Source organism: Monocercomonoides exilis, assembly GCF_001643675.1.
Source record: "Monocercomonoides exilis strain PA203 chromosome Unknown scaffold22-1379369, whole genome shotgun sequence".
NCBI classification, from domain to species: Eukaryota; Preaxostyla; order Oxymonadida; family Polymastigidae; genus Monocercomonoides; species Monocercomonoides exilis.
The window spans coordinates 928,032-953,730 of record NW_027150567.1 but is presented as its reverse complement, the minus strand read 5'-3'; the positions used below and the strand labels follow the sequence as shown (position 1 = coordinate 953,730).

The 25,699-nt window shown below is 34.0% G+C and overlaps 8 protein-coding genes across 8 annotated transcripts; 2 read left to right on the top strand and 6 right to left on the bottom strand.

Annotated features, from left to right (window-relative positions):
* Positions 1 to 7,006: 7,006 nt before the first annotated feature.
* Positions 7,007 to 7,914, top strand: MONOS_8957 (uncharacterized protein; the record flags this gene model as incomplete). Its single annotated transcript, XM_067879410.1, has 3 exons — positions 7,007 to 7,118; positions 7,383 to 7,529; positions 7,733 to 7,914. 3 exons carry the CDS (start codon positions 7,007 to 7,009, stop codon positions 7,912 to 7,914), a joined length of 441 nt encoding a protein of 146 aa, XP_067727570.1.
* Positions 7,915 to 12,382: 4,468 nt separating this feature from the next.
* MONOS_8958 (Vacuolar protein sorting 26B (Vps26B)) lies at positions 12,383 to 13,686 on the bottom strand (the record flags this gene model as incomplete). The annotated part of the gene is made up of 2 exons (XM_067879411.1): positions 12,383 to 13,340; positions 13,485 to 13,686. The coding sequence occupies 2 exons, from the start codon at positions 13,684 to 13,686 to the stop codon at positions 12,685 to 12,687; spliced, it is 858 nt and encodes a 285-aa protein (XP_067727569.1). The 3' UTR covers positions 12,383 to 12,684.
* A 777-nt stretch (positions 13,687 to 14,463) lies between these two features.
* Positions 14,464 to 15,363, bottom strand: MONOS_8959 (uncharacterized protein; the record flags this gene model as incomplete). The annotated part of the gene is made up of 1 exon (XM_067879412.1): positions 14,464 to 15,363. The coding sequence occupies exon 1, from the start codon at positions 15,232 to 15,234 to the stop codon at positions 14,464 to 14,466; it is 771 nt and encodes a 256-aa protein (XP_067727568.1). The 5' UTR covers positions 15,235 to 15,363.
* A 619-nt stretch (positions 15,364 to 15,982) lies between these two features.
* MONOS_8960 (uncharacterized protein) lies at positions 15,983 to 16,480 on the bottom strand (the record flags this gene model as incomplete). The annotated part of the gene is made up of 1 exon (XM_067879414.1): positions 15,983 to 16,480. The coding sequence occupies one exon, from the start codon at positions 16,478 to 16,480 to the stop codon at positions 15,983 to 15,985; it is 498 nt and encodes a 165-aa protein (XP_067727567.1).
* Positions 16,481 to 16,896: 416 nt separating this feature from the next.
* MONOS_8961 (uncharacterized protein) lies at positions 16,897 to 17,592 on the bottom strand (the record flags this gene model as incomplete). Its single annotated transcript, XM_067879415.1, has 1 exon — positions 16,897 to 17,592. The coding sequence occupies one exon, from the start codon at positions 17,590 to 17,592 to the stop codon at positions 16,897 to 16,899; it is 696 nt and encodes a 231-aa protein (XP_067727566.1).
* Positions 17,593 to 20,190: 2,598 nt separating this feature from the next.
* Positions 20,191 to 21,850, top strand: MONOS_8962 (uncharacterized protein; the record flags this gene model as incomplete). The annotated part of the gene is made up of 4 exons (XM_067879416.1): positions 20,191 to 20,268; positions 20,367 to 20,430; positions 20,499 to 20,995; positions 21,092 to 21,850. Exons 1-4 carry the CDS (start codon positions 20,254 to 20,256, stop codon positions 21,848 to 21,850), a joined length of 1,335 nt encoding a protein of 444 aa, XP_067727565.1. The 5' UTR covers positions 20,191 to 20,253.
* A 605-nt stretch (positions 21,851 to 22,455) lies between these two features.
* MONOS_8963 (uncharacterized protein) lies at positions 22,456 to 23,722 on the bottom strand (the record flags this gene model as incomplete). Its single annotated transcript, XM_067879417.1, has 2 exons — positions 22,456 to 23,436; positions 23,495 to 23,722. 2 exons carry the CDS (start codon positions 23,720 to 23,722, stop codon positions 22,672 to 22,674), a joined length of 993 nt encoding a protein of 330 aa, XP_067727564.1. The 3' UTR covers positions 22,456 to 22,671.
* Positions 23,723 to 25,083: 1,361 nt separating this feature from the next.
* MONOS_8964 (putative 60S ribosomal protein L31-1) lies at positions 25,084 to 25,682 on the bottom strand. Its single transcript, XM_067879418.1, has 2 exons — positions 25,642 to 25,682; positions 25,084 to 25,538 (listed from the first exon to the last, which is right to left on the bottom strand). The coding sequence occupies exon 2, from the start codon at positions 25,536 to 25,538 to the stop codon at positions 25,155 to 25,157; it is 384 nt and encodes a 127-aa protein (XP_067727563.1). The 5' UTR covers positions 25,642 to 25,682; the 3' UTR covers positions 25,084 to 25,154.
* Between the last annotated feature and the right edge of the window lie 17 nt (positions 25,683 to 25,699).

Genomic DNA, 25,699 nt, shown 5'->3' with positions numbered 1-25,699 from the left:
AATAATTATTCTCCACACCTTTATTGCTTGCCTCTTGTGAATCAAACAGTTAAACATTATCGGCGGGAGGTTCATTTCAGAAATGGAATCATGTTGGAAAGGTTGTCATTTCAAAATGTTATTTCCACCATTCCCATTCGATGAGCAAGGAAGGAGAAGCAGTAAAGTTATTTAATAGAAACAATTTCAGAACATTGCTTTATTGCTGCTTTTCACAAAAGCAAATGCACTTTGAGATGGAACGATATTTTCATTTTTGGCTCTTCAGAAAACAACATTGATCCAATTGACAATTTAGCCATGCGAACAGAAAACAGTGAAATTTACACAATTCTTTCAAATTTTGGAAAATAAAAATGGCTTGAAAAAGATTTTGGAAAAATTTGATATGACTCCTCAGTGCAAACACAACAAAATATTTTTAACAAAAATACACGGAATGAAAGAAAGTCATCGTTTGAAATAATCATCTATTTTCTTTTTCTTAGCATTTTTTTGAAATTTCGAATGAAATTGAGAATCTCAAAAAAATGATGACAAGAATAAAAGTGTTGAATGGAGTTTCAAGACTTTCATTTCAAATGATTAAAGAAATATGAACGTTTCAATAGAAATTGGATTGAAAAATCATGTTGATTTCATTTTTTGATCTGATAAGCTCTTCTTCCAATTATATCTTTCGAACTTCCTTCTGTCTCTGATAAAGAAAGAGATCTCTCTTGTTCTTTATTGATTTCATGTGGTATTGGAGGTTGATGTTTGAACAAAATCTTATTTGTAAACATTTTCATTTTTTTGTGATTCTCTTCTTAAACATGCTTCATATACTGCTTATTAACTTTCACCTGTTTTCAAATTCTCTGTGAAATTACAAATGGTGGAAAAATACAGAGGAGTTAGTTTTTTTCAAAATATATGTCCGCTTTGTGCCTTTATCAAACCAGTTTCCATCTCTCCATTCTTCTAACTTTTTGGATGATCTTCTCAACAAATTACAGCTTCCAATCTGTTCCGAACTTTCCCAAATTTGATTTTCGTTATTCAAAAGAATTTCTTTGGCACATTAGGTCAGTTTTTTTTCCTCATTTCCTTCCCCTTCCTCTGCTTCTTCTCATTCCTCCAGAACATCTTTTAAAATCATATTGAGAGAAATAGCAAAATCATCAATCATCAACGCATCCTCTGACAGTTCCTTTTCCACAATCTCTCCCGCTTAGCACATTGCCATTCTTCACCTCGTCACTTCGTTGTCAAAATTCACGATCACATACATCCATTTCGACAATCCCCGCATAAGCAACACCATCTTTGACTGCGGAATCAACAGGTCAAACAGATAGTGAATCAAAGTGAACGAATTCTTATCTGCTGCTGAAAAGACTCAATGCTCCCAGACTTCGTACACATAAATGCTGCAAGAAAAAGAAGAGGCTTCACCAGCGGAACTGAAAGCTTCATTGAAAGCTCCACAAATCGCATGTCCATAATGCTCACGAACTGCACAGAAGGCCAAGTGATAGCATATACCCACGGTATCTCCAGTGATCTTGAAAACAACTTCACGTGATTTGCATGCACCACAACATCTTCAGGAACAACAATCCTCTTCCGTCTATTGATGTCCTTCATCCACACCTCCTTCATGTTTGATTCCTTCACCATCGAGACATCTGAAGGTTGAATTGCGGAGCGGTGGATGATGGGGATGAACGCTTATCTCTTGTCACTTTCTTCGCTTTTTATCTCAGTATCTTGATTGATGAAGTGGATAAAACAGAATATGCTGAGAAAGGAAAAGACAACCGTGCAACAGTTGAAACAAGAAACTCATTCAAACGAACATTTGTATCAAACAACAGTTCTTCCTGTCATGCGAACACAACACACACATTCACATTTGAAAGTCCAATCAGCCTCAATAGCTCGTCATTATCTTGTGAAATGAAGAAATGGGCAATAGCTTTTTTTTTTCTTGAGAATGCATTTTCGTTTGTATTTGAAGAAGGAAGTGGTGATGATGATGAAGCTGTGCGAATATTATTCAGATAATCATGTCGATATCGCACAAAATGAATGAGGAGAATTGAAGAATTCTTTCCATTGATGTTTCAAATGAAAGATTTCAGTTTGTGCGTTTTGATATCGGAATATGCAATAAACGTTTTCAAAGATGCAATTTTATGATATTAAAGAAAAAGGAAATTCAACTCCTTCTCTTTCATTTGAGATCACGATCAATAGGTCATTGCACAGGATCAATGTGATAGCGATATGAGGGTTTATGCATTTGCTTGATAAAACAAAACTTTGCGTTATAAAAACAAATAAACACTAAGAAATGGTATTGTGGAACATTAGACAATGTGAAAAACTTATTAAAAAAAAGGGGGTTTGGAGTGAAAAAGGTGGTGGGAAAAAGAGAAGGAATTGTATTTCGTTTTTCTTTTCTGATAATGTCAATGAAGTCGATATTGAAGGTGATGTCCGAGATGGTTATGAGCCTTTTCGATGTGAAGCTCTTTACATGAAAATAGTACCATTCGATTCTGTATTATTAGGGAAGCTGAGCTGAAAGTGTCTCATCTACTATCATATGATGAGCAAATGCGCAACTTCATCACTCACTTGAGTTAAACATTTCATCAAGATAAAGATTAGAAATCAAATACAAATAAAAATTCCTATTTGATTCGGAATTGACCCAGAAAGATGATGAATTGACGTGATGTTTGAGCAGCAGTATTTTTTTCCCCCTATGCCTCAACGTTTGGCAGATATCGCTGAAGATGAATGGAGAGCATCCATACTTGCAAACTGTTAATTGCAGCACACGAAAGAATTTTCTGAGTATTGTTAAAAAAGGAAGCTGTTCTCTACATTCCAAAGATACTGATGTTTGATTGGACCACTTTTTTCTCTCCGGAATCCCATTTTCCCTTTCATTTGTTGAGATTTAGCCTTGCTGATGTGTTTCTTGGGTGCGTTATGTGGAAAAACTGTCTTCTTCCTTCTTCTCCAAAATTCAGATCAGCTGAAATGAAAACGAACTTGAATGTTTTTATCTATTTATGACATCCTAAGATATGAGGATATTTCTATTGATGTTTCACTCTCAATGAACAGAAGAATCTCCATCTTTTCTATTGGAGTTGAAATTCATTCCTTTTCTTTAGGCACAAGATTATTTTGCAATTGGAGCATTGATCATTTATCTTCTTCCTCTCAACAGACATGTTCTCCATATTCAAGAACTTTTCTTTTCTTTTCTTTTGTTCATCCGATTTGTGATGATTTTCTGAATTTCATTTCTTTTCATCTTTCGCAACCCAATGTTCCATTGATAAATGAGCTCAAAATAACACAATTCACAAAAACATGTCAAACATTTAAAAATCGTCTGTTTTTGGTTTCAGAATCATTCTTCTCCACAAAAAAACAAAAAACATCTTCCGTTAACTCATTCAATCTGACAGATTTCTTTTCCTCTTTGTTAAAGTATTTGCCATTGATTCCATTAGACAAAAAGATGGTTCAATTTGTTAATGAATTATAAAAAAAACATCTCTCTCAAATAATCTGTTGGTTTTGATCAAAAAAACAAAAAATTTCCATTTTTGGCCTTATACAGCTAATCCTTGCGGCTTCTTTGTAACATCTTTAACACTTCTTTTTATTAAGCAAAAACTCAACAGTTTGTGTTACGATCATTTTTGTACTGCAAGATAATCAATGTTGTTTGTTTTTATCTTTAATTTTGTTTCTTGTCACACTTTACTCGTTATTTTGAATATTTTTTTGCAAAAAACAGAATGAGTTTGACAAATGCTTATAAATGTGAAAAAGGAGTTCAGGCTATGACCAAAACCGTGCAGTTTTCAAGTTTGCTGTTTTATTTGGGTTGAACAATTTTGAAAAAAATAGTTGAAATTTTGCATCGTCTTTAAAGAATTGTTAAATGGACTTGAAGAGTGCAATGAGGAAGAACAAATGCAGAAAATAAAAGAATTGAATGAAATGATTAATGAAATGGATGAAGAAGAATTCAAATCAGTTTTCACAGAAGAACTGTTCGATAAAATACACCAAATGATTGAAGAAAAGACATTGTCATTGCAAAGTGCAATTTTGTTGTTGAAGAATGCTGGGTATTACAAAGAATTGAAATGCTTTATATGCTATTCTTTCGATGAATCATCATTGAGCGAAAGTCTGAAAGAGGTGATAATTAATGAAAATGAGAAGAAAAAAGATGAAAAGCTTTTGGCCGATCTTTGTGAATGTTATACTATGCTGGGTGAGGATGTCATTTTTGGTGAAGTTCTTTCAATCATTGTGCCATGCCTTCTGAAGATTGCTTCGAAGAAAGAAGAAAATGAGGAATCACAAAAAGAAGTGGAAATGACTTTATTGGCTTTGAGCAATTTTGGGAGTTACGTATGAGCATTTCAATTTTATTTTTAATGTGAATGAATTTTTCCTCTTTTTTTAATTAGTTTATTGAACAAAAACTGTATTTGAATGAAATCAAAGAAATCATTGAATATTGCCAGGAACATCACAACTTGACTCGACTTGCCTATCAGTCTGCTTGGAAGTTTTTGATATGCAGATTATATGAAGATTATAGCATGGAAGAAGTGATTACGAATGAACTGCATTTCGCAAGAGAAGCAGCAAAAGAACTGGGAGATCTTTCAAAGTGTATGGATTGGAAGAGAAAAGAAGAAAGAAGAAAAGAAACAGAAGTGAAGGAAGTACTTGTTATCGAGAAATGGTTCAATGAAATTTTTAGTTTCTTAAACTCAAACGCATTGTGGAATGAAGAACTTGCTGGACTTATATCCAGCATTGTTCAAGTATTTCGAGCGTCAAGGAACAATCACAAAGATATTCGCAATATATGTCTCAGCTCACTTAGATATGCAGCAGAAAAGAGAAATGTGAAAATTGATGACTTGTTGAAAAGTGGAGCTATTGATCTGTTTTCAGAGGAAATGAAGCAATCAACTTTGGATGATGCAATTATTTGGAATTGTTTGCGTTTCTTTATGAATATTACAGAAAGATTGAAAGAAAAGACGGATGATGAAAAGGAAGAGGAGGAAAGAAAATTAACAAAAAGAATAGCGTTTGAAAAGATGGAGGAAGAAGGATACGAAGATGCCATAGCTTGCTTTCACAAAGTATTTGAATTTCAAAACGAACATTTTTGGCAAACTGTTTTGTCGTTGAATATATATGATTATTTTGTAAACGTTTAACCAAATTCTTTTCATTTAATTTTTATTGTCCAAAACCATTCTTTTCTATTTTTTCTATTTTTGTAACTATAAAATAATACCATCGTTCTGAAACCAGGGAATTTTTCAAAAACCCTGACTTTTTTTTAAAATTCATTAATCTCGAAGAGTTTTAAAAATTAAATTATAATAATTCACACATTCGTTCATCAGTATATAACACATCTAGCCATATTGAAATTTTTATTTGTTGTGCTGTATTTATGAAGAAACAAATAATATTAATTTTTGAAAAATGTGACTTTTAATGAATTTTTCTATTTTAATAAGACGATTCAGTTCATCTTTTATACATGTAACTTATTTTTTCTTTGTTGCAAACTGTTCAAGTTATTTTTCATTTTCTGCAATTTGCTCTTTCTGACGGAATGAAAATCTGTTATTTTTGAAAAATCAATGTAAATGGGATAACTCAAAAAATATTTTTGACGAAACTCAAAAATATCCAAGTGAATTTCACTCATGCATTGATTAAAATAATTGTTATATAATATAACCTCAAAGTTATAATTAAAATAATTCAGTAAAAATTCTGAAAGAAAAAAAAATAATAAATAAAATAAAATAAAATAAAATAAAAAATTAAAATAAAAATTAAATAAATGGGTGAAAATTTTTGAAAAATCACTTTTTTTTAGCCTGATCTTACCCACAATATATTAAATTTTGTTTTTCGTTTTCCGTAATTATTTCTAAGAAGTTTAATTCGCTCGTTTTTTCTTTTTATAAGCATTTAAAATTTTTATTTTTGCAAATTTCGTTGTGAAAAACAAATATATTTTATTGTTATTTAAATTTTTTGCTATATTTTCTCGTTATTTAACAAGAACTCGTAAAATTTGAATTTTTCTTTTTTTCTTTCACAATGCAATGAGCTTTTGTAATCTTTTATTTTAGTTGTCACAATCAATGCAAAGATAATCCCCTTATGAATATGAATATATTAAATATTAGCTTCAAATCTGTTGATTATGAATTTTTTGATCTTGCAGGTTTTTAAACTCTGAAACTTTCAATGAATACAAAAATGAACAAAAATAATTTGTTGTGAACTTTCTTGTATTTTAACTGGAGAACAATTGATCATAGTTGAATATTATAGCGAAAATGTTAATTGTTTATGATCGATAAGTTGTGTTAGTTTTTTTCTTTTAGGAAATAAACAAAAAAGAAAAAGAAAAAGAAAAAGAATTTTGAACATATTTTTCGAACTATCATCATATGAAAATGTAGACTGCTTATTTTATTTTAACTTTCTTCATTTCATATAAACTTATTCAAGGAAGAAAGACAATTCCATCTTTTTCAGAAGTTCGAAAACATCGAGCACTCATTGTTTTACAAAAATTCAAGTTGAACTGTAGATGATGTGGTTGTGAGGCAGATAGAGCTGCTGGAAAATACGAAGACTTATCTCACAAAGAGTCTTGTAACCAACGAAGTTCGTCATTCTTCTCTTCACTAAACGCCAATTATTTTCTTTGTCAACTTTCACTGTTCAGTGAGCAGAGAAGCGAAGAGAAGAAGGTGGCGGAGGAGGAAGAGAAGGAGAACAAGAAGGAGCAGCACGACGAGGCGAAGCAGGAGATGAAGAAGAGGCATTCGGAGATCAATGTGCTGATGCAAAAATATTTGACAACGGGCGGATTTTGTTGCGGACGAGATGGCTTGCTGAGAACCTGCAGGAGAATGACAAGATAATTCGGATGAACCAGAGGAACATTCTGGAGCTGAGAGCTACGTACAACGCAGCAGCTCCATCGCTGCTAGAGCAACTGGTGGAGATGATGGAGAAGAAGGTGCTGTTCAATGAGGTGAGTGAGAAACAGTAATTGATTCTTGTGCAAAAGAAGTGCGATTGAAAGAAAATGAAGGTGTCGGAAGAAGAAGCATTTCAGTGGCTGTGTAGGCAGGCGAAAAATAGATGAAGCAGAGGAGAAAGGTGCAGATGCACCTTATTTGCAGGAAGTTTCAACTGCGATGAAGTGGCTGACGAGCACAGTGTGTAGGAAGCAAGAAAAGATGGAGAATAAAAAGGCGCGTATGCTTCAGAAACCGCTCACTTTGTTGTCATCTGTGCAGATGCAGCGGGTGCTGACGTCGCTGAAGATGGGGCTGCTGCCGTAGGTGGTGTAGAAGCTGTCGACGATCTGGGGGATAATCGGAGACAAGGTCAGACTTGGGAGAGGGAAGCGCTGTGTGATCTGGAGTTGCTATTCCGAGGCAGTGGTTTGGGAATTTTGTGTTTATGTGAATGTTGGAGAAACACGCAGAGCAGAAGAAGAGAAAGTGAGCGCCGCAGGGTATAATCCACGAAGTGGAGTTTTTTTGGATGAAATTTGTGGATGTTAGGTTTTGGAGGAAGCTTGTGCAGGAGGAGTTAATGGTTGACGAGTAATTGTTTTTCAAATTCTTCTTAACGGTGCTTAAAGGAGCGTCGAAGAAGAAGTTCAAGATGCTTTTTGGGGAGTTCGAAGGAATGCAGTCGAAGAAGGTAGAGGCGGATAAATCTGTGTTTCTGGGGTTTCTGCAGAACTACTTCCGGGAAGAGGCAGCGAAGCGGAAGGAGGCGATGAAGGTGCTTTCGTTGCAGATCATCCTGGATGCGTGCTAGCTGTCTGGCTGCTGTCTGCGGTCTTTTGCATTGATGCTGGAGGCGCGTGAAGGCTATGACTTTTTAACGCTGTACCAGAAGCGGCAAAATGTGTGCAATGCAGCCGACGAGAGAGAGCCTCTGTCAGAGCCATTAAAAAACACAGTCGCAAAGATGGAGGTCCAGTGCTTGACAAGCTGTCTCAGTCGCTTTCTATGGTATCGTCGTGGACATGGGCAAGGATTTAATTGAAGCGGCAAGTGAAAGCTGAACAGTTGGAGGTTTCAAAGATAGAAGGGCAATTGGTGTTGTTTTTAATGGTGCAACTTCAAGCAGAACTGGCACAGATGTTGGAAATTGAAGAGGCAGAGGAAGAAGGAGAAGGGAGTGAGGCTGTTGATTGAAAAGGAGTGAAAAGCGGCTTTCCAACATCATATATAAAGTTTGAGGAAAGAATAAAAGAGAGCCTGTGAAAACGATAAGAAGCAGTGATCCCGCTGAATGATGAAGAACATGGACCGCAAAAGCTGAAACATGTATAGTCGGAGGAATAGACAGCTATTTCGCCATGTTTTTACCATTGGAAGAAGCGAATTTTTTCATCTGAAAGAGAAAAGTTAGATGGAAGGCAATCATATACTGGAAGAGGTTGGAGAAAGAAAAATGGAGAAAGAGTGAATAGTTGAGAGAATAAGAATGGAAGTTGTTGTTTAACATCAATCAGAGCATTGTTAATTTTGGTGTAGAATAGGAGTAAGAGAAGATAAAGCAGTTTGTTATGTGTGAAGTGGTTGTTCCACAAGAAGGTGTGATTTTGACAATTTTGTGGGATGCAATTAATGTTTCTTGCAAAGTTCGCAGATGGAAAAAGAGGAATATTTTCGTTTTCTGTTTTGTTTTATGCGTTTGTGAACAAGCGGGAGTCTCTGCGGATGAGTGCAGTGTATTTTTCTGTGGATCAGCTGGTTATTGCTTTTTAGCTCCGGTGGATGTATTGTGTTCTGCAATGGGAACAGAGACCGGATTTGGAAACAGTTTCTTTCCGCGCGATTCTGATGCCGCCTCTTTGAAAGCGATCGCTTTGTCTTCCCGCTTGGTTGATTTGGCTTCAGTTCTGCATCAGTTTTCTTCTTTATCTTCAAACATGTTGGTTTTGATATGCAAGTCTGTTGTTAAGTGAGGTTATTATCCTTTCTCGTTGGATGCTTCATCCAGGACTTTTGTGCAGAAATCCATTTTTTACGAACAAAACAACAAGCAAATCCATCACCGATATTTCAATCTCCCTGAAGTCACGCTCAAAAATGTTCAATGAAACTTCTTTCGTCGCATATCACAAAAATAACGAAGCAATTGTAATTGTTCTTTCAAAGTTCACACTTTCCATCTGTAACATCTCATTCTGAACATTTATCAACTCGATGGTGAATGCCGTTTCTGAAGATTGACCTCTTTTAGAAGATACTTTCGGCACACCTATCCTCTGCTCTCCTGATCCAGCAATTTCATAAACCCTTAAGGTTTTATTATTTGCCAATTCCGAGTTGTGCATAAGAATTAGGTCTCTGACTGCAAATGTCTCTTTCAAAAGATCAAAAAGAGAAAAATCTGATTACTCAAGTTCTGTCTTAAGTGTTGTGCTCTCATCACTTTGGCCAAACAATGTGTTAGAATTTGCACAACAATCCAGACTTTTCGTCCGAACAATTGTTCCAGACTACACTTTGATTTCCTCCACAAATTCAGATATCAGTCGAGTGAAGCAATGACAAATATAATTACGCGAATAAGAATATTTTCTTTCACATAAACATGTGCCCTTCGCATTTTTCCGTGTTTGTATCAAGAAGACAAATCCAACTTGTTTGTTGTTGTTTCGAACCCTTCAACATAGATCAGCAACAAAACAATGGCTTGTTCTGACTCTTTTTTACTTTTGCCTGGTTGAATAACAGGAAAATTTAATGTAATTTGCATTTTAATTGTAAAGAATAATATCATGTCCCCCTGCAACACATTTATTGCAATAAGAAAGCAGTAATAAAACAATATTCCGTAATTGTTATTGTAAATGAATATTCTAACATCTCCGACTCCACTCATCTAATGCCATTGACAAAACAGAAAATTTGTAAATGCAGCATGATCAGTGTATCTCCAATGTTGAATTGTGCACCCTGAGCTTCCAGCTGATACATTAGATCCACAGTAGTCAAAAAATGTATTTATTATGCATTCTTTCTGTTTCTCTGTTTTCGTTTGAAATAATTCAAATGCTTTTCCATCAATGCCAGAAGAACAGAAAAAAACCATTCATGCATCAATAAGCCATTGGTAATAAATGTTTCCGATCATTATTCTTCCTCCTCCATATTCCGATGTTGCTTTCACCATTCATTGGACAACTGCTGAACGCACATCGCATAAGATTCAGCTTTCCCCAAAACATATATTCCTCCATCGCTTGAGGAAGTTGCACTATATCTTGAAAATGAAGAATTTCCAACTGAAAGGATTTCATTTCCATTGTCATGAACAAAAAGAGCTCCTCCTTGCGATGTCGGGCAATAAGTTCATTTGCACAATGAAAAGGATTGACTTTCAATTGAACGCATTTGTTCTTTTCTTTGAAGATTATTCATTTCTCTCTTCAATTAGTGGAATAAAAGTCAATTTTGTTATAAACGGAGACAAAATTTTCTCAAATTTGTTAAAAAGAATTTTTAAAAGAAATCAAAGAATCATCAACAAAGTTGATTTATCAGTAGAAAGCATCAATGACGATGAAGAATTTTTTGTTTCTGGATCAATAATGAATCTGGAAAAGTGAAAATGCAAAAAATGTTTAATCTTGAAAAATTTATCCAAACTTCAATTATTTTGTTTGATCAACCAAACATCCCAATGACGTTCAAAAGAAAGTTTGAAAATAAAAAGATTTTTCTTCTTCTGCAAAGCGATTATCGAATAAATGCAATATCAATTTGATCAATGGATGTAACAAAGACTGAAATTCAAAAAAAATTGTTTTTTTTCCTTAAAGAGTTCATAATATAATACTTGCCTTGATCAAATGCATATAACTTGTGGAAGTTGGAAAATGAATAATAAAACAAAATTATTATGGATAAAATTTTTGATCTGTGGTAATTTTTTAAAAAATCTTCTCCCATATAAATGTTTATATCATATAAAAGCATAGATATTTTCATATTTTCATATTATTTGTCAAAAATGATGAAATGAGAAAAACAATAGAAAAAATAGATAAAAACATAAAACATTTCGAATAATAAAACTTCATTATGTATGTTTTATGAACTTGTAATTAAAAACAAACAAAAAATGAGAGTTGATTCAAAACGAGCAAAACAAATGATCAAAAATAAATTTAAAATTCCTTTGATCTTCGTCAAAAACAAAAATTGAAACATAAAAATTTTAGTTCTGTCGTTAAATAGTAAAATAAACGTGTAAAAGTTTGCTTTTTATATTTTTATGTTGTATTTATTCTGTTTCATTGAACAAAATAAATAACCGGGTTTATGAAAATGTTCGGGTTTATAAATCACCCTATATGATTTTTTTGTTATTCAAATTACCAAACATATACAAATAAATAATCATTTTAACACACAAGAATCGTAACATTTTAATAATGTTTATTTATCAATTCATTAAATTTCAAAGCAAATTCGCATGTATCCTTTAATCGTGTTTTATGAAAAAATGTGTGAAATGAGAAAAAATGTCAAATAAAAAAATTGAGAAAGTTTTAAACAAGTTCAACTTATAAAAAAGAAACGATGTTTTATGATATGAAAGTTTAAAACTTCTGAGAATAAGTATTCGATGGAAAAGCAGCAAGTCAATGATCAAAATATAAAATTATTATAATCCTCGATCTTTTTATAAAACATGAAATATTGAAAAAAAATAAAGAACAAGGAAATCAAATCGTTTCAAACATTTTTGTTTATTTTTCATTTATCGCATGCTTGTGTATAGCTGCTGACAAGGGAAAAAAGAAAAAGGTCTAGATATAATCATAACCCGAATATAGTCTAAATCAAAAAGAAAAGAAAAACGAAAATTAATTTTGCAATGCACTAGTCATTTCAAAATTTGGTGATTTTTTAAATGAAAAAGAAATTGGTGAAAAAGAAAAAAATAGAATGTACAGAATGGATGGATGGAATTTTAAGTGGATTATTGTGAGATGGATTTTGATGATAAATGAGTTTTTTTGGTATTTTCGATTGAGAAGAGATTTAAAACGCAAGAATGACAGCCATCATAAGAAGCTTTGTGTGACAGCAAGTGAGAATGATGAACAATCTTTGAAAAAATGGAGGAAGATGGTTTTGGAGATTGGGCAGTATTTTGTCAAAACTCCATCCCTTTCTTTTCGAGCTGGGTGCTGCCAGACACGAACTCTTTGAGACAAAATAAATTAGAAATTTTTCGATAGGAAAGAAATGATGACACATGTTTATTTAGATTAATTCTTATTGCTCATATGAATCTCAATTTTTTTTGAAATATTCAACGATTATTGCGAATCAAATAAAAATAATTGGAATAAATAACAATAATTATCAACATAAACCATGAAATGATAATGTTGAAAAGAAGGAAAAGAAAGGAAAAGAAAGCGTTATTGAGCTCCATCTTGAAAAACACACAGAAACAAACATATTTTAACAAATCATTTTGGCAGGCAGCACATCTGCAAGCAAAGTGCTTGTGAAGAGAAAAAACAAACAAATTCCTTTAGCATGACTGATCCCTTCACCCTTCAGCCTTTTTGAAACGCATGAAAGCATAAACAAGGTATTTGAATGATTCTATCCAACCATCTGAATAACACTTCGCATAGATGGCATCCTCCATTCCCTGTTCTTCCATCACCTCCAAAAAATATCTCGAAAGCCGATGCTTATCTGCATATTTAATAGCTTTGACCAAAGAATTGTAAACTGCCAAGCGATAATAGGAGATGCCAAGAGAAAGCATGCAATTCGTGTGCAATGTTACAGCACTCGAACTCAACAGCACAGGTGATGGAGCCCATTTATGCATAGCTTCAGCAACAGAAATTGTTGGTGCTGTAAGCATTTTTGAGCCCAACTCCATCAACTTTTTCGACACCTCAATAAGAATTGAATGAAAAGATCCACAAACTGCAATGTCCAAACAAATAATCCCAAGTACTTCACAAAAATGTGGCTCTATTGCTTTCATGCTTTTCTTCACGTCTCTTTCCCAATTTTCAAGCAGTTGAATGAAATCGATGTTTAACTTTCCTGACCAGTGTCTCGCTATATCCCTCAAAAACAACCCGATAGTGCTCAGAGTATATGGATGAAGCGTTTGCTTGAAGCATGTTTCAATCATTTTGAAAGCTCTTTTGTCAGCAAAGAGCTTTCCAACTGCGGAACGATAACCTAAAAAAACGTTTCATAATGCCCACATAATTACGGAGTTTTAAATTTGAAGAATCCGAATATTTAAATGAACAGGCAAAAATAAATGAATAACGATTCATTTATAAACAGAATAAAATCAATAAAAAAAGGTCTTATTCACACCTTTTTCAAACATGTCTGCCATTCCTTGAAACATTGCGCAGATCGATTCCTCGTTATCTTTGAAGTATTTGTTTTCTCTGTCGTTTTTGTTCTTTCTGTTCGAATCTCTGGCCAATACGTTCAAACATAAATGCAGCACCAATTCACTTAGCGTTCTTTCTGACACTTTCAAATCAAACATTGCAAAACAAACAGCCAACATCCCATTTCGCATCTATGCTATGTTGAGCGTGCAAGAATATACCCTATGAAGAGTGGAATGATTCTTCAACAGAGAGAATTGCTGCCTTGCCAATGACAGGCGAATAAATAAAGTTTCAGCCAACTCTTTCGCTTTCTCACTATATTGAGGCATTTCTCTCTCAAACAGCATCTCAAACGGATAGCTTATGTATTTGAATACATCCTCTCGAACAGCACAATAATAGATTGCGTTGAAACCAGAAGGAAACAAAGTGATCAAGTTGCACAGCAAGTGCAGAGTTATCTCCACTCGCTCGATTTTGGTCATGTCTTTTTTCAACAAGCAGCAGATCGCAACACTCATTTTTGATTTTGAGTAGAAGTCAAACTGTTCCTGAGAAGAGTGCTCCAACTGCTCGACCGTCTGAACATACACATCATATTTGACCCTTCGAAGTTTCTCCAGAGCTGCTGTGACATTCGATGTGCAGCGTGCCGCCAACGATGGGCATGCCAAACAGATTGGCGCAAAAGCCTGCAAGCAGCTTTTGAGTTCAGAATAGTCGTTTGAATTCAAATTGAGAGCGAAGGACTTTGTTGTTGATGAGCACAAACAAGAAAGGACATCGACAGTACAAGAACATCCATCAAGCGAAAGGATTGAATGATGTGAATGAATTTCGAAAGAAGAAGAAGACGATAACGACAATGATGATGACAAAGACGATGAAAATGATCGAATTTTAACTTCATCGCCATTTGCATCTCCTCCATCGGAAACTGTTTGAATCTCATTCTATGTTTTCGTCCCATCTCTCATGTCTCCTCTTTCAGGCAATTCCTCTCTTTCCTCAAAGCCATCATCATCATCAAAAGGATTGACATTTGCAAAATTATTACCATCATCCTCATCAAACAGCCCCTTCGCAGAATAAACCGTGTCAAATCTGTCCCTGATTGCAACTTCGTTCTTGTTTTCCTCAGGCTGATCAAGGACTGCTTCTTTTGTTTGCCTCTCAAAATGCATATCCATCTTGTTCTGCACAGACTCAGGAACAGAAATGGCTCTCAAAACAAACTCGCGCACGTGCTTGCGTGTTGAACGGTTGAGCAGCTGCGCTCTTTCGCTCAGAACAGAAAGAAGACCAACGGCAAGCACATCCAAAAATGGAAGACGCTCAAAGAACAGTGTTTCCTCTTTGATTTCTGCAACACATTTGAAAAACGCTTTTGCCAACTTTTCGCTGTTGCGCTCAACTTCCTTCTTGGCTGATGGCTTATCTCTGTTCAAGACAAGCAGCTTACTCAAGACACACAACGAAGCATAACAGCACTCCACATCTCCTCTTTTCATGCTTTCAATCGCAATTTCTTCTTCTTCTTCAATCTCTTCCTCAACTTTTAAGTTCATGAGTTGTTCTGTATTCTCAACATTGTGCATATAAACCACACACAATTCTGCTGCTTTTGATGCCACACTTTCGAACTCTTCTTTAAAGCACACTTTGCTCTCAAACACAGATTCTGTTTTTCCTTCTTCATCCTCTCTTCCTTTATCTCCTTTCATTCATTCTCCTTTTCCTTCTTCTTCTTCATCATCGGATGCTTCACTTTTCAGCCCAGATTCTTCACTTCTCCTCATTTTCTTCAGCATTTCCATCACACTTCCACAGGCAAAGCTCTTTGCAATCTGCGGTGACGCTGCAAATATTGCAGAAAGCACACTCAGCGAATCAGACACAGTAGCACGAGAGGAAGTTCGATTGCAACACACTGAATAATAAAGAAGGTCTGCAAGTGACTGCTTGATGAGAGGCTGCAGAAACTTAGGCAATTTGAGCGAAGAAGTCTGCGGTGGGTGAAGAAGAAGAAGAAGTGTTGGGACATTTCAAGAGTTTGACGATGAAGAGGAAGAAGCAGATGATGGAAACGAAGACAAAGAAGAACGAAATGAATTCGTTTTCAGTCTTTCAGAAATCAAATTCTGTCTGACAGACTTCAGAGAGCCCGAAAGAAGATGAAGAAGCATGTTTTGGCTGAGCGGGTGGGAAGACGAGAAAACAGACTGAAAAGAAGACAGTGCTTCTTTGCTCGTCAAAACAGACAGAAGAACAGAACTTTGGAAATCTGAAAGAGTCGTTAATTAAGAAAAGAGAGATTGAACATGGCATTTGAACGAAAAATGGAAGAAAATGATATTGAAAGCAAGAGAAGCCAAACAACAGAAAAAATAAAGAAAGAAAAAAAGAAAAAGAAAATGACCAACAAAAATTCACCACATCAAAAGAAAGAAAGGGAAAAAAATTGTGACTTGCTCACAAACTGTTCTTTCGGACTATTTCGTTCAAAGCCACAAATAGTCTCTCCAAAACTTCCACATTAGCCCCATTTTTCGTGTCTGCAATCCACATGAACAGCAAAACAGCATTCAAAACATCGAAATAGCTTTTCAAATGGCAAATCGAGCAGCTGATACACAAGGCATAAAACTCAGCTAAATTGAATGGAGGAACAAAAAAAGAAGAAGATGAGGTTGATGGTGATGATGCGGAAGAAGGAAAAGGAGAAGGAGAAGATGGTGAAAAAGAAGCAGAACAGCAAGCATTCAACTCATACGCGCACATTCCTTGTTCAGTAGCTTCAGATGCTTCCTGCTTCCTGTTCAGCAGTTCTCGCTTCAAAGCACACGAAATTTGGGGAAAGCCTCCGTTTGCAGCAAACAAAACCCACCCCCTTCTCATTTCTCTCCGTCTGCTCTGCTTTTCTTTTTCTTTTTCTTTTTCTCCTATTTCTCTTTTTCCTTCATAAGCCATGAATCCAATTTTGAGTGCTTCATCTCCTTCTCCTTTTTGCCTTTCCTTTCGCTTTCTTGTTGCCTTTGCTGCTTTTTTGCCTGCTTTTCACTTTCCCTTTCCCTTTTTCACAGTTTGATAATGATCCATTCCGCTTTTGATCGATTTCCTCGTTTCTTTCCCTTCCTTCCCTTCCTTCATTTTTCCTCCCCAATTCATTCGTCTTCTTCAACCGCTCTTTCATCTGCTCTTCCTCTTCTTCTTTCGGCTTCAGCAACTTATTCAGCATCTCACAGCTAAACACTCTGAATCCCTCATCTTCCAACAGCAAGCCTCGCAAAAGTGGCTGGAGGTGGTGTGCCAATAAACTTGCCACTTCCTTTTTTTCCTGCTTTTCTTCCCCAAACATAAATGCTTCCATGTCTGCTTCTTTTCCATCACCATTCTCCACTTCTTCTTCTTTCTCTTCTTTCTCTTCTTTCTCTTCCATCTTTCTTCTTTCTTCTTTCTTCTCTTCCTCCTCCTTTCTCTTCAGGCTTCACATCTTCCACAGACAGTTCCATTTCCTCCACCAAATTTCCATAAACCAAATAAAACACTCTTTTCCAAATCTCCCACTCTTCGCACTTATCTGCTTCACGGTTCTCTTCTTCTTTGTCTTCATCTTTCCCTTCTTCTTTCCCTTCTCGTTTCTGTTTCTTATCCGTATGCCGCTGTCGCATTTCTCCCTGTGTCTGCAAAATGAGCATCGGAACATGCTCTTCAAACAACATTTCTCGATACACTTTCTCTTGCCTCGCTGCAATCGCCTCTGCCATCAGACCCATTGCCACTCCCGCCTCACTCCCGCAGCAGAGGGGAACAAGCGAATGCATCAGCACCAGCGCTTCACGTGCAAAGCTGATGCTCATCACAGATTCATTGCTTTGTGCCAATTTCAAGAGGAAGTCAAACCCATTCGAGATCACACTTTTCTGGCGTGAAAATCTTTCTCCGCGTGGTGTTGTGTTCGAGAATATATTGAGAAGGCAATGAATCAATAAAACCGCGAGAAACAAACAATCATGTGAAACACACCGAAGAAGTTGCATTTCCAAATCGATAAATCCAGAAACTTCAACATCTGACAACATGCTATCGTCTATACACCAATTCCAAAAACAAACGAAAAATATATCATTGCAAATATCAAATCTCGGAGGAAATAATAATACATACACAACAAAACGATGATCTGAGAAATATTTTCAGATGACTCTTCTGCTCTTGCCTTCAATATGGCTCGAACAACTCTCAAAAAGACTTTGTTCCCCAGCCCATTCGAGTTTTTTGCTGAGAGGCATCGAAGAAGCTCTGAGCATAAAACGATAATCTCTTTTTCGTTCGACCATTTGACACATATTTTTCTCATAACGTTTGCAGCACACACAACCTCTTCTTCCGTGAAATCAAAATGCTCTCCTCCAACCTTCTCTCTGTTGCATGTCCAAAAACCAATTTCATTCAAAACAAAAACACTTTCCATACGCTACTCTTTCAAAATGCTCCGCAATTTCATTTCTATCATTCATTTTCTTTTTCACAAAAAGTTAACAAATACAAAAGATATAAAGCCTTGTTCACATGCTTCAAGATCCGACATCAACGAAATCAATGATTCTGTATTCATTTGCACAATCAATTTTCAAATTAAGCAGTAAAAAAATAAAGGTTAATTCATTAAGTTTGTTATATCTGTTTTGATCAGTTTTGAAGTATCGTTTGAAACCAATTCAGCTATTCTTACAAAATGCACATGAGCATTCAATGATTATTCATTCGAATGTAATAATTATGATTTCTGCACAATTTTTAGTTTTGGATAATAATTGTTGAAATATAGTTGTTTTTTTATCAAATAAAAAGAAAAAGAAAAAATCAATTAATGAAACATTTTTTGAGAGTGACAGACAAACGGTTTTCATTTTTAAAAATTTCGGAAAAGATAATAAAGGAATAGTAACTTTCATCATAGGAGTGCACTTTCCTAATGGCCAAACAGTAGCCTTTTCTCAGCAGCTAATGAATGTCGAATTTTGATTTTTTCCAACATCAATCGTAAGGTGAATAAAAGCATATGAAGCATTCTGAGAATACTTCATTCTTGTTCATTCATTTTTTAATAACTAATTTCTCCGTGTTTCTCCGAAAAACAAATTTAGTTTTTAAAAAATGAATGAACAAGAATGAAGTATTCTCAGAATGCTTCATATGCTTTTATTCACCTTACGATTGATGTTGGAAAAAATCAAAATTCGACATTCATTAGCTGCTGAGAAAAGGCTACTGTTTGGCCATTAGGAAAGTGCACTCCTATGATGAAAGTTAATATTATTGCACAATATACCACCGTTAATAAAAATCTGTGTGGATGATTATAACGTTATTGTTAACTGTTTCATAAAGTTATAATGTCTTTCATTTGCGCGGAAACTTTTATTTTTAAATGAATCAAATTATTTTTTCCCTCTAAATTGGTATTGATCAAAAATTTTCAACATCAATTATATTCAACAATAATGTCAATAAACAGATTAATATTTAAAATTCAACTAGAATGCACTCAAATATGCTTTGAACATTTTAAATTTAACTTGACACTAATTTGAAAAGAGCATTTTTTGATCAATGTTAAATAATTTTTATAATTAATAAAATTGAGCAATTAATACAACAGAATTAAACACTAACAAGTTGATTTTGGATAAAACCCTAACATTAAAACTGTGATTAAAAAAGCGAACAAATGAAAACCCTAAAAAAACTCATTTATTTCATTAAAAATTGAACAGGATTTGGAATTTTCAAGATAATTGAAAATAACATATTTTTCAGTTTCCGCACACAATAGGAAGAAAAAAACTTATAGTTTGTGCAAAAAACACCGGACAAGATTGATTACTCAATAACATCAAGTGGAATAATTCTGATAATTTTCCTCAAAATATGCCTCAATAATACAAACTCATTTGGCATATCAAACTTCCATTTTCATGAAGATTGAATATTGAAAAAAATATTTTTTTAGATTTCGGAGAAATAGAATATTTCGTTTCTCCGAAATTTCAAAAATTATTTTTTCTGAGCACAAATGAAGTTTTTTTGAAAGTTTTGTATATCAATTGAGTTTGCATTGATGAGATATATTTTGAGGAAAATTATCAGAATTATTCCTCTTGCGGTTATTGAGATATCGATCTTGTCCGGTATTTTTTGCGCAAACTGTATGTGCACAATATGGTATCATGATAGCTGTGACAAATGAAAATTTTGTGACAGGTAGTATCTTGTGCATTAACCATATATTCCTTTCTTTCAATCGAAATACCATAATCATTCCATCTTTGGTTGTCACGCTCAGCAATGAAAAATTGGGATAATTTTTAATTACAAGATCCATTGATTCTGAAAATTCAGCAAAATGAAGCATGTTCACAATAAGCAGAAGGATATGAAAAAAAAAAGCAAACAAGAACAAATTTTTTTTCAAAAAATAATTTTTTTGAGCAGATCACCTGCGCTTTCAAATATGAAATGTTTAATTCGAAACTCAGCTGTTTCAATGGATTTCATGTGAACAATCACATCACGGAGAAAAAATGAATACTGTTCTAAAGAAAAATTTCATCATCAACCTCTCGTTGCATTATTGAAAAGTCTTAACGAAAATGAATAATATGATCTAATTAACCATTACAAAGAAGGAAATTTGATAAAGCGTTGGTTTGCTCTTCAGTTGCTTGGCAAATATACAAATGATGATAACTATGGTGTGCGCATTTGAAATGCCTATGCTTTTTGGGTTAATGTCCACTCAATTATTTTTAACTTTTTGTGTTCGTTTATCGAATAAATATGAATAATTAAGAAGCTTTCTGACAAAGCCATATTCGAAGAACCGCAGAAATCTTACAATACTGAAAAATTTACAGGTTTGTCAGTGTTTTTGTGTTTGAATTTGTGATAGTTGAATTCCTTTCTTTCTTTTTTTTTATTGAAGAATTGTTTTCTGAGCTGGGAAATTGCAAGGAAGAAGTGCAAAAACAAAAAATGGAGGAACTTTATGGACTAATGGACAAGATGGATAGAAAGGAATTCAGATACATTTTCAAGACAAAACTGTTTAATGAAATTCACGCAATGCTTAAAGCAAACAAACTATCGTTGGAAAATACGATTGTGCTGTCGAAGTTTATTGGATTCTGCAATTCATTACAAGGGCTTTGCATCGAAAGTTTTGAAGGTTCTTTGCTGGGGAAAAAATTTGAAAAGATGATAATTGAAGAAAATAAGAAGAAAGAAGGAAAGAACGAGAAGCTGCTTATTGAACTTTGCGAATGCTATTTTTTGAGTCAATATTCTTTTATGTCAAAAAAATTGCTTAGCATTTGTGTGCCTTTATTTTTGAAGGTTGCATTGAACAAGGAGGAAAATGAAGAAACACAAAACGAGATTGAAACGGCTTTGTTGGCCTTGAGCTGCATTCCTTTCATGAAGGTGTGATAGCAATCATTGCGCAATAGACTTCATTATTTCTTTCTTTGATTTCATTTTCTTTTTCTTTTTTTCTTTTTTTTTTTGTGCTTTATTCAGACTGTTCCAAAAAAATTGTATCTGAAAGAAACAAAAGATGTTATCAAACATCATCAGGACCATCACAATCTATCACGATTGGCATATCAATCTGTGTGGCTATTTTTGATGAACAGACTGCAGAGCGATAAAAGCTTGGGAACGGCTGATTTGGACGATCTGCATTTTGTGAGAGAAGCAGCAGGAGAATTGGAGGAGCTGACAAAGTGTGTTGATTGGAAGAGAGAGAAAAGAGGAAAAGGAGAAAAAGAAAGAGGAGAAGAGATTCCTTTGATGAGATGGCTGTCAGCAACTTATAATTACTTATCGTTTTTCGAATTGAGTGAAGAGCATGATAGGCTCATTGGAAGCATCGCAAGTGCATATCGAGCAGCGAAGAATAATTGTCAGGATATTTGCTCGCAATGTGTTGAAACGTTGATCAGTGCAGCGAAAAACAGAACAGTGGATGTTGCAGACTTATTGAAAGGAGGAGCTGTTAATATTATTTTGGGGGAACTTCACAGACCAACATTGAAAGATGAAGAGCCATGGAATTGTTTGGATTTTTTTAAAGGAGCTTTTGGGCTATTGAAAAGAAATGCGAATGACGAAACAGATGCAGCAAAAATGAAAAAGGTTAAAAGAAAGTTATTTGAAAAAATGGAGGAAGACGGATACGAAGAATGGGTGGTTGGATTGCGCTATTGCTTTCCGTACAGAATATTTGGGTGCCCTTTTTTGTTTCAAAATTTTGATGATTATTTTGTGTTTTGCTGAGCAATGAGTTTTTTATTCTTTCTATTTATTATTATTATTATTATTATTTTGTAATTCCACTGTATTCATCCGAGCTGATCATTTTTCACTTTTTTTTTATCGTTTTAAAGAAAAATGGATTGGCTTCTGTAAAGTATCATTTCACAAACCGTTTGAATTCATACTTTTTGTATTTCGGATTCAAAAAATTAGTTACTATCAATTGATAACTTGCTTGTTTCACTTTGTTCATGCGTTATCTTTTCTTCTGCTGCCTCTTCATCAGCAATCGAAAGTGCATCTTTTTTGCTTTTTGGGGATTCATCCTCGTGTTTAATGAGGAATTTGTGGATCTCTGATCATCAGAACAGACAATCAAGCCATCCATGTTTCCTTCTTCAGCCACACACTGAAAGAGCTCTTTTTCATCCTCTGATAAGATGAAGTTCAACAAAAAAGTGAGGATGAAGGAAATCAAAAGAGAAAAAGAGTGTTTGAGGAAGGGGATAAACAATGGATGCAATTTGATTTAGTTGGGATTTGGGGAGAAAAAAAGAAAGTAACAATCCTTTTGGGAAGGCCTTCAAAGAAGAAAAGAAGAAATTTGAAAAGCTTCAAATGGTGTCTGTTTTTGGATTTTTAATTTTCATTTCATCAAAATGAAGTGAAATCAAAATACATAAACTGTAAAATATTCTTCTAAAATTAATTTTTTGCCATCTTGAGAAATGATGAAAATTGATAAATATCAATTTGGCAATACAGAAAAAGAAAAAAAGGAAAAAAGGAAAAGAAAATAAACACAATTTTTGATGTTAAATATAAAATAAGTCCCGTTTTCCTCAAATATTCAAAAAATAATCAGAAATATCCAATGGAAAATCATCATAACACTCTTTGTTAAGAAGCTGAAATGTTTCGTGAAAGCTTGCAATTGCATCTTCGTATCCTTCTTCTTCCAGCTTTTCAAATACTTTCTTTTTCATCGACTTTCTTTTTTCTTCTTCCATTTTTTCTTCCTCCTTTCCTTTCAATCGCATTGAAATAAAATCAAAAAATTCCAAGCACTTAAATGTCACTTCATCATCCAAAGTCGATTGCTTCATTTCTTCCAAAACAGCATCAACAGCTCCGCCTTTCAGCAAGTCTTCAACTTTCATATTCCAGTTAAATGCTGCACTTCTAAATAAATAAATGCACCGGCTACTTATTTCTTCGTTATTAACTTTTGCTGCTCGAAATACCTGAACAACGCTGCAGATAAGCATAACAAATCCCTCTTTCCACAATGCGCACCATGTCAAGAAATTGTCAACAATATCAATCCATCTTCTTGTCATAATCACTTCTTTCGTTTCTTTTTCTTTTTCCTCTTCTTTCCCTCTCTTCCAATCCACATTTCTTGTCAGTTCTTTCAGCTCTCTTGCTGCTTCTCTTCCAAAATGTAGCTCATTCACAATCACATCTTCCAAATTTCTATCACATAAAATTCTTCTTATCAAAAACTGCCAAGCAGATTGATAAGCAAGCTGAGTGAGGTTTAGATGCTCCTGGTGATATTGGATTATTTCTTTGAGTTCACTTAAATACATTTCTTTTGGCACTTTCTAACAAAAAAACAAAAAAAAAATCAATTATTTCAAAATAAAAAAGAAATAGTCATACACAATATCCAATGCTGCTCAAAGCAAACAATGCCATTTCCACTTCCATTTGCGTTTCTTCATTTTCCTCTTTCTTCAATGCAGCTTTCAGAAGACAAGGAACACAAATTGAAAGGAATTCAAACGAGAAGTCAAAACCAAGCGTTAGACAGCATTCACAGAGATCTGTAAGAATTTTTTCGTTCATTTCCTTTTTCTTCTTATTTTCATCAATCATCATCTCTCTCATTCTTTTGAACAATAATGATTTAACAAATGACATAACTGAAAATTTTTTCTGCACTTTCCAAAATCCCATGAACTTCAAAAATTCAATGGCATTTTTCATGGAAATCTTTCTTTCTTCGATCATTTTGCTTATTTTGTCAAAAAGTTCTTTTGTGAAAATCAATCCAAAATCTTTTATTTCCATTTCATTCATAAGTGCATTCATCACTTCGATTTTCTGTTTCTGTTCAGCGCTGGTGCAATATTCCAGCTCAGAAAACAATTCTTCAAAAAAATACAAATTTGTTCGGAATTGTTCAATCCAAATTAATGCACAAACTTGAAAACTTTTCGTTCAAAGGCATTTCTTTGTTTTCATAAGCAAGAGCATCGCCACAATATGTTTTCATCTGTTTCAAAATTTATATTTCTCTATTTGTCAAAACTGGTTTTTATTAAAAAAAATCAAATAAAAACACAAATAGCATTGATTATCTCACAAAATAAAAAATGAACACAACGCAAACTACTTTGTTTTTGCTTAAAAAAAAAGAAGTGCAAAAGAGAGTGCAAAGAAGCCTCAAGTATAGGCTGTTTAAGTCCAAAAATGGAAAACTTTTGTAAATTTTTGATCATAACCAACAGATTATTTGTCGAATGATATTTATTTAAAAAAAATCATAAACTTTTTGAATCACATTGTTTTTTCCAATGGAATTAATAGCAAATGCCTTATCAAAGAGAAAAAGAAATCTGGCAGATTGAATGAGCGAACGGAAGATGTTTTTTGTCTTTTTTTTGTGGAGAAGAATGAGACTGAAAACTAAAAACCGATGATTTGAAGATGTTTGGTATATTTTGTATTGTTGCATTTTGAGATAAAGAAATTTGAACATTTGAAGATATTCAAAAATACGAAGTATTTCACAACAATAAATTCATTGTGGTTTAGAAAACTCAAAAATTGTCAGTTTTAGAAAATATCTGAGTTATTTTGTGATAAGAAAAAATCATTTGAAATAACCTATGTCAATCTTTAAATAAATTCTTATATTGAAATATTTTTTTTTCTTTCACAATTCACCTGTTACAATCAAAAAACAGTGAAAAAATCATTTTGATTTCTCTTAAAGAAATAACAATTTTTTTTAAACGTGCAACTCTCGACAACTTGACAAAGTTAAGATTCAATCTTGAACTTTTTCAACATTATTCTTTCATTTTTTGGTTCAGAAAATGATTATTATTTATTTTAATATTTAATGTCTCCTTCATTAACAGCAAAAATGAAGAAATACAACATTCAATCATTTGCATAAGTTCAAGGAATGCAAGTGCAAATGAAGCATTTTAGATGTAATATTTCAATAGATACAAGAAAAATTGAAAAGAGGAAGAATTCTTTCAGTATCTGTGAACTGGTTTGGGAAATGAGTAGTTAGACAAAAAAATGATTACTTGGCTTCCTCAATCTTTTTGGGGAGAAGATAGTGAAAGCTTTTAACTGGAACGTGCTTCACCAAAACATAGTATTTATCTTTTGCATCTTCGTCTTCCGACAATTTTCTCTCAAATGAAACGCGAATGCGACGTGGGATGTTCTTAATTCCTGTTTTCCAGACATAGCTGTTGACTTTGGTGTCAAGACGAACATCACGAGTGCGCATATATTTCTTTGCAAAATTTCGAATAGTCTTAATTGCGCGAGGAGCCTTCTTTTTAAATGAAATTGCGTGACATGCTTTGTGAAGATTTATCGTCATCTCAATTTCTTTTGGTCCCTTGTATCTGCGCTCATTCTGCTTCTTTTTTGGTTGCTTCTTCAACTTTGGTGCCATCTTTAAAATTCAATAATTTTTGAATAAAATGAGGTTCATTAAAAAAAAGATAACAAAAGTGCATTTCTCTAAATAATTGATATTCAAAGAATATGGAACAAACTTCCCAAAAAGTACGATCTTTATGATCATAAATTCCCCCATTGGCTTTATTTGTTATT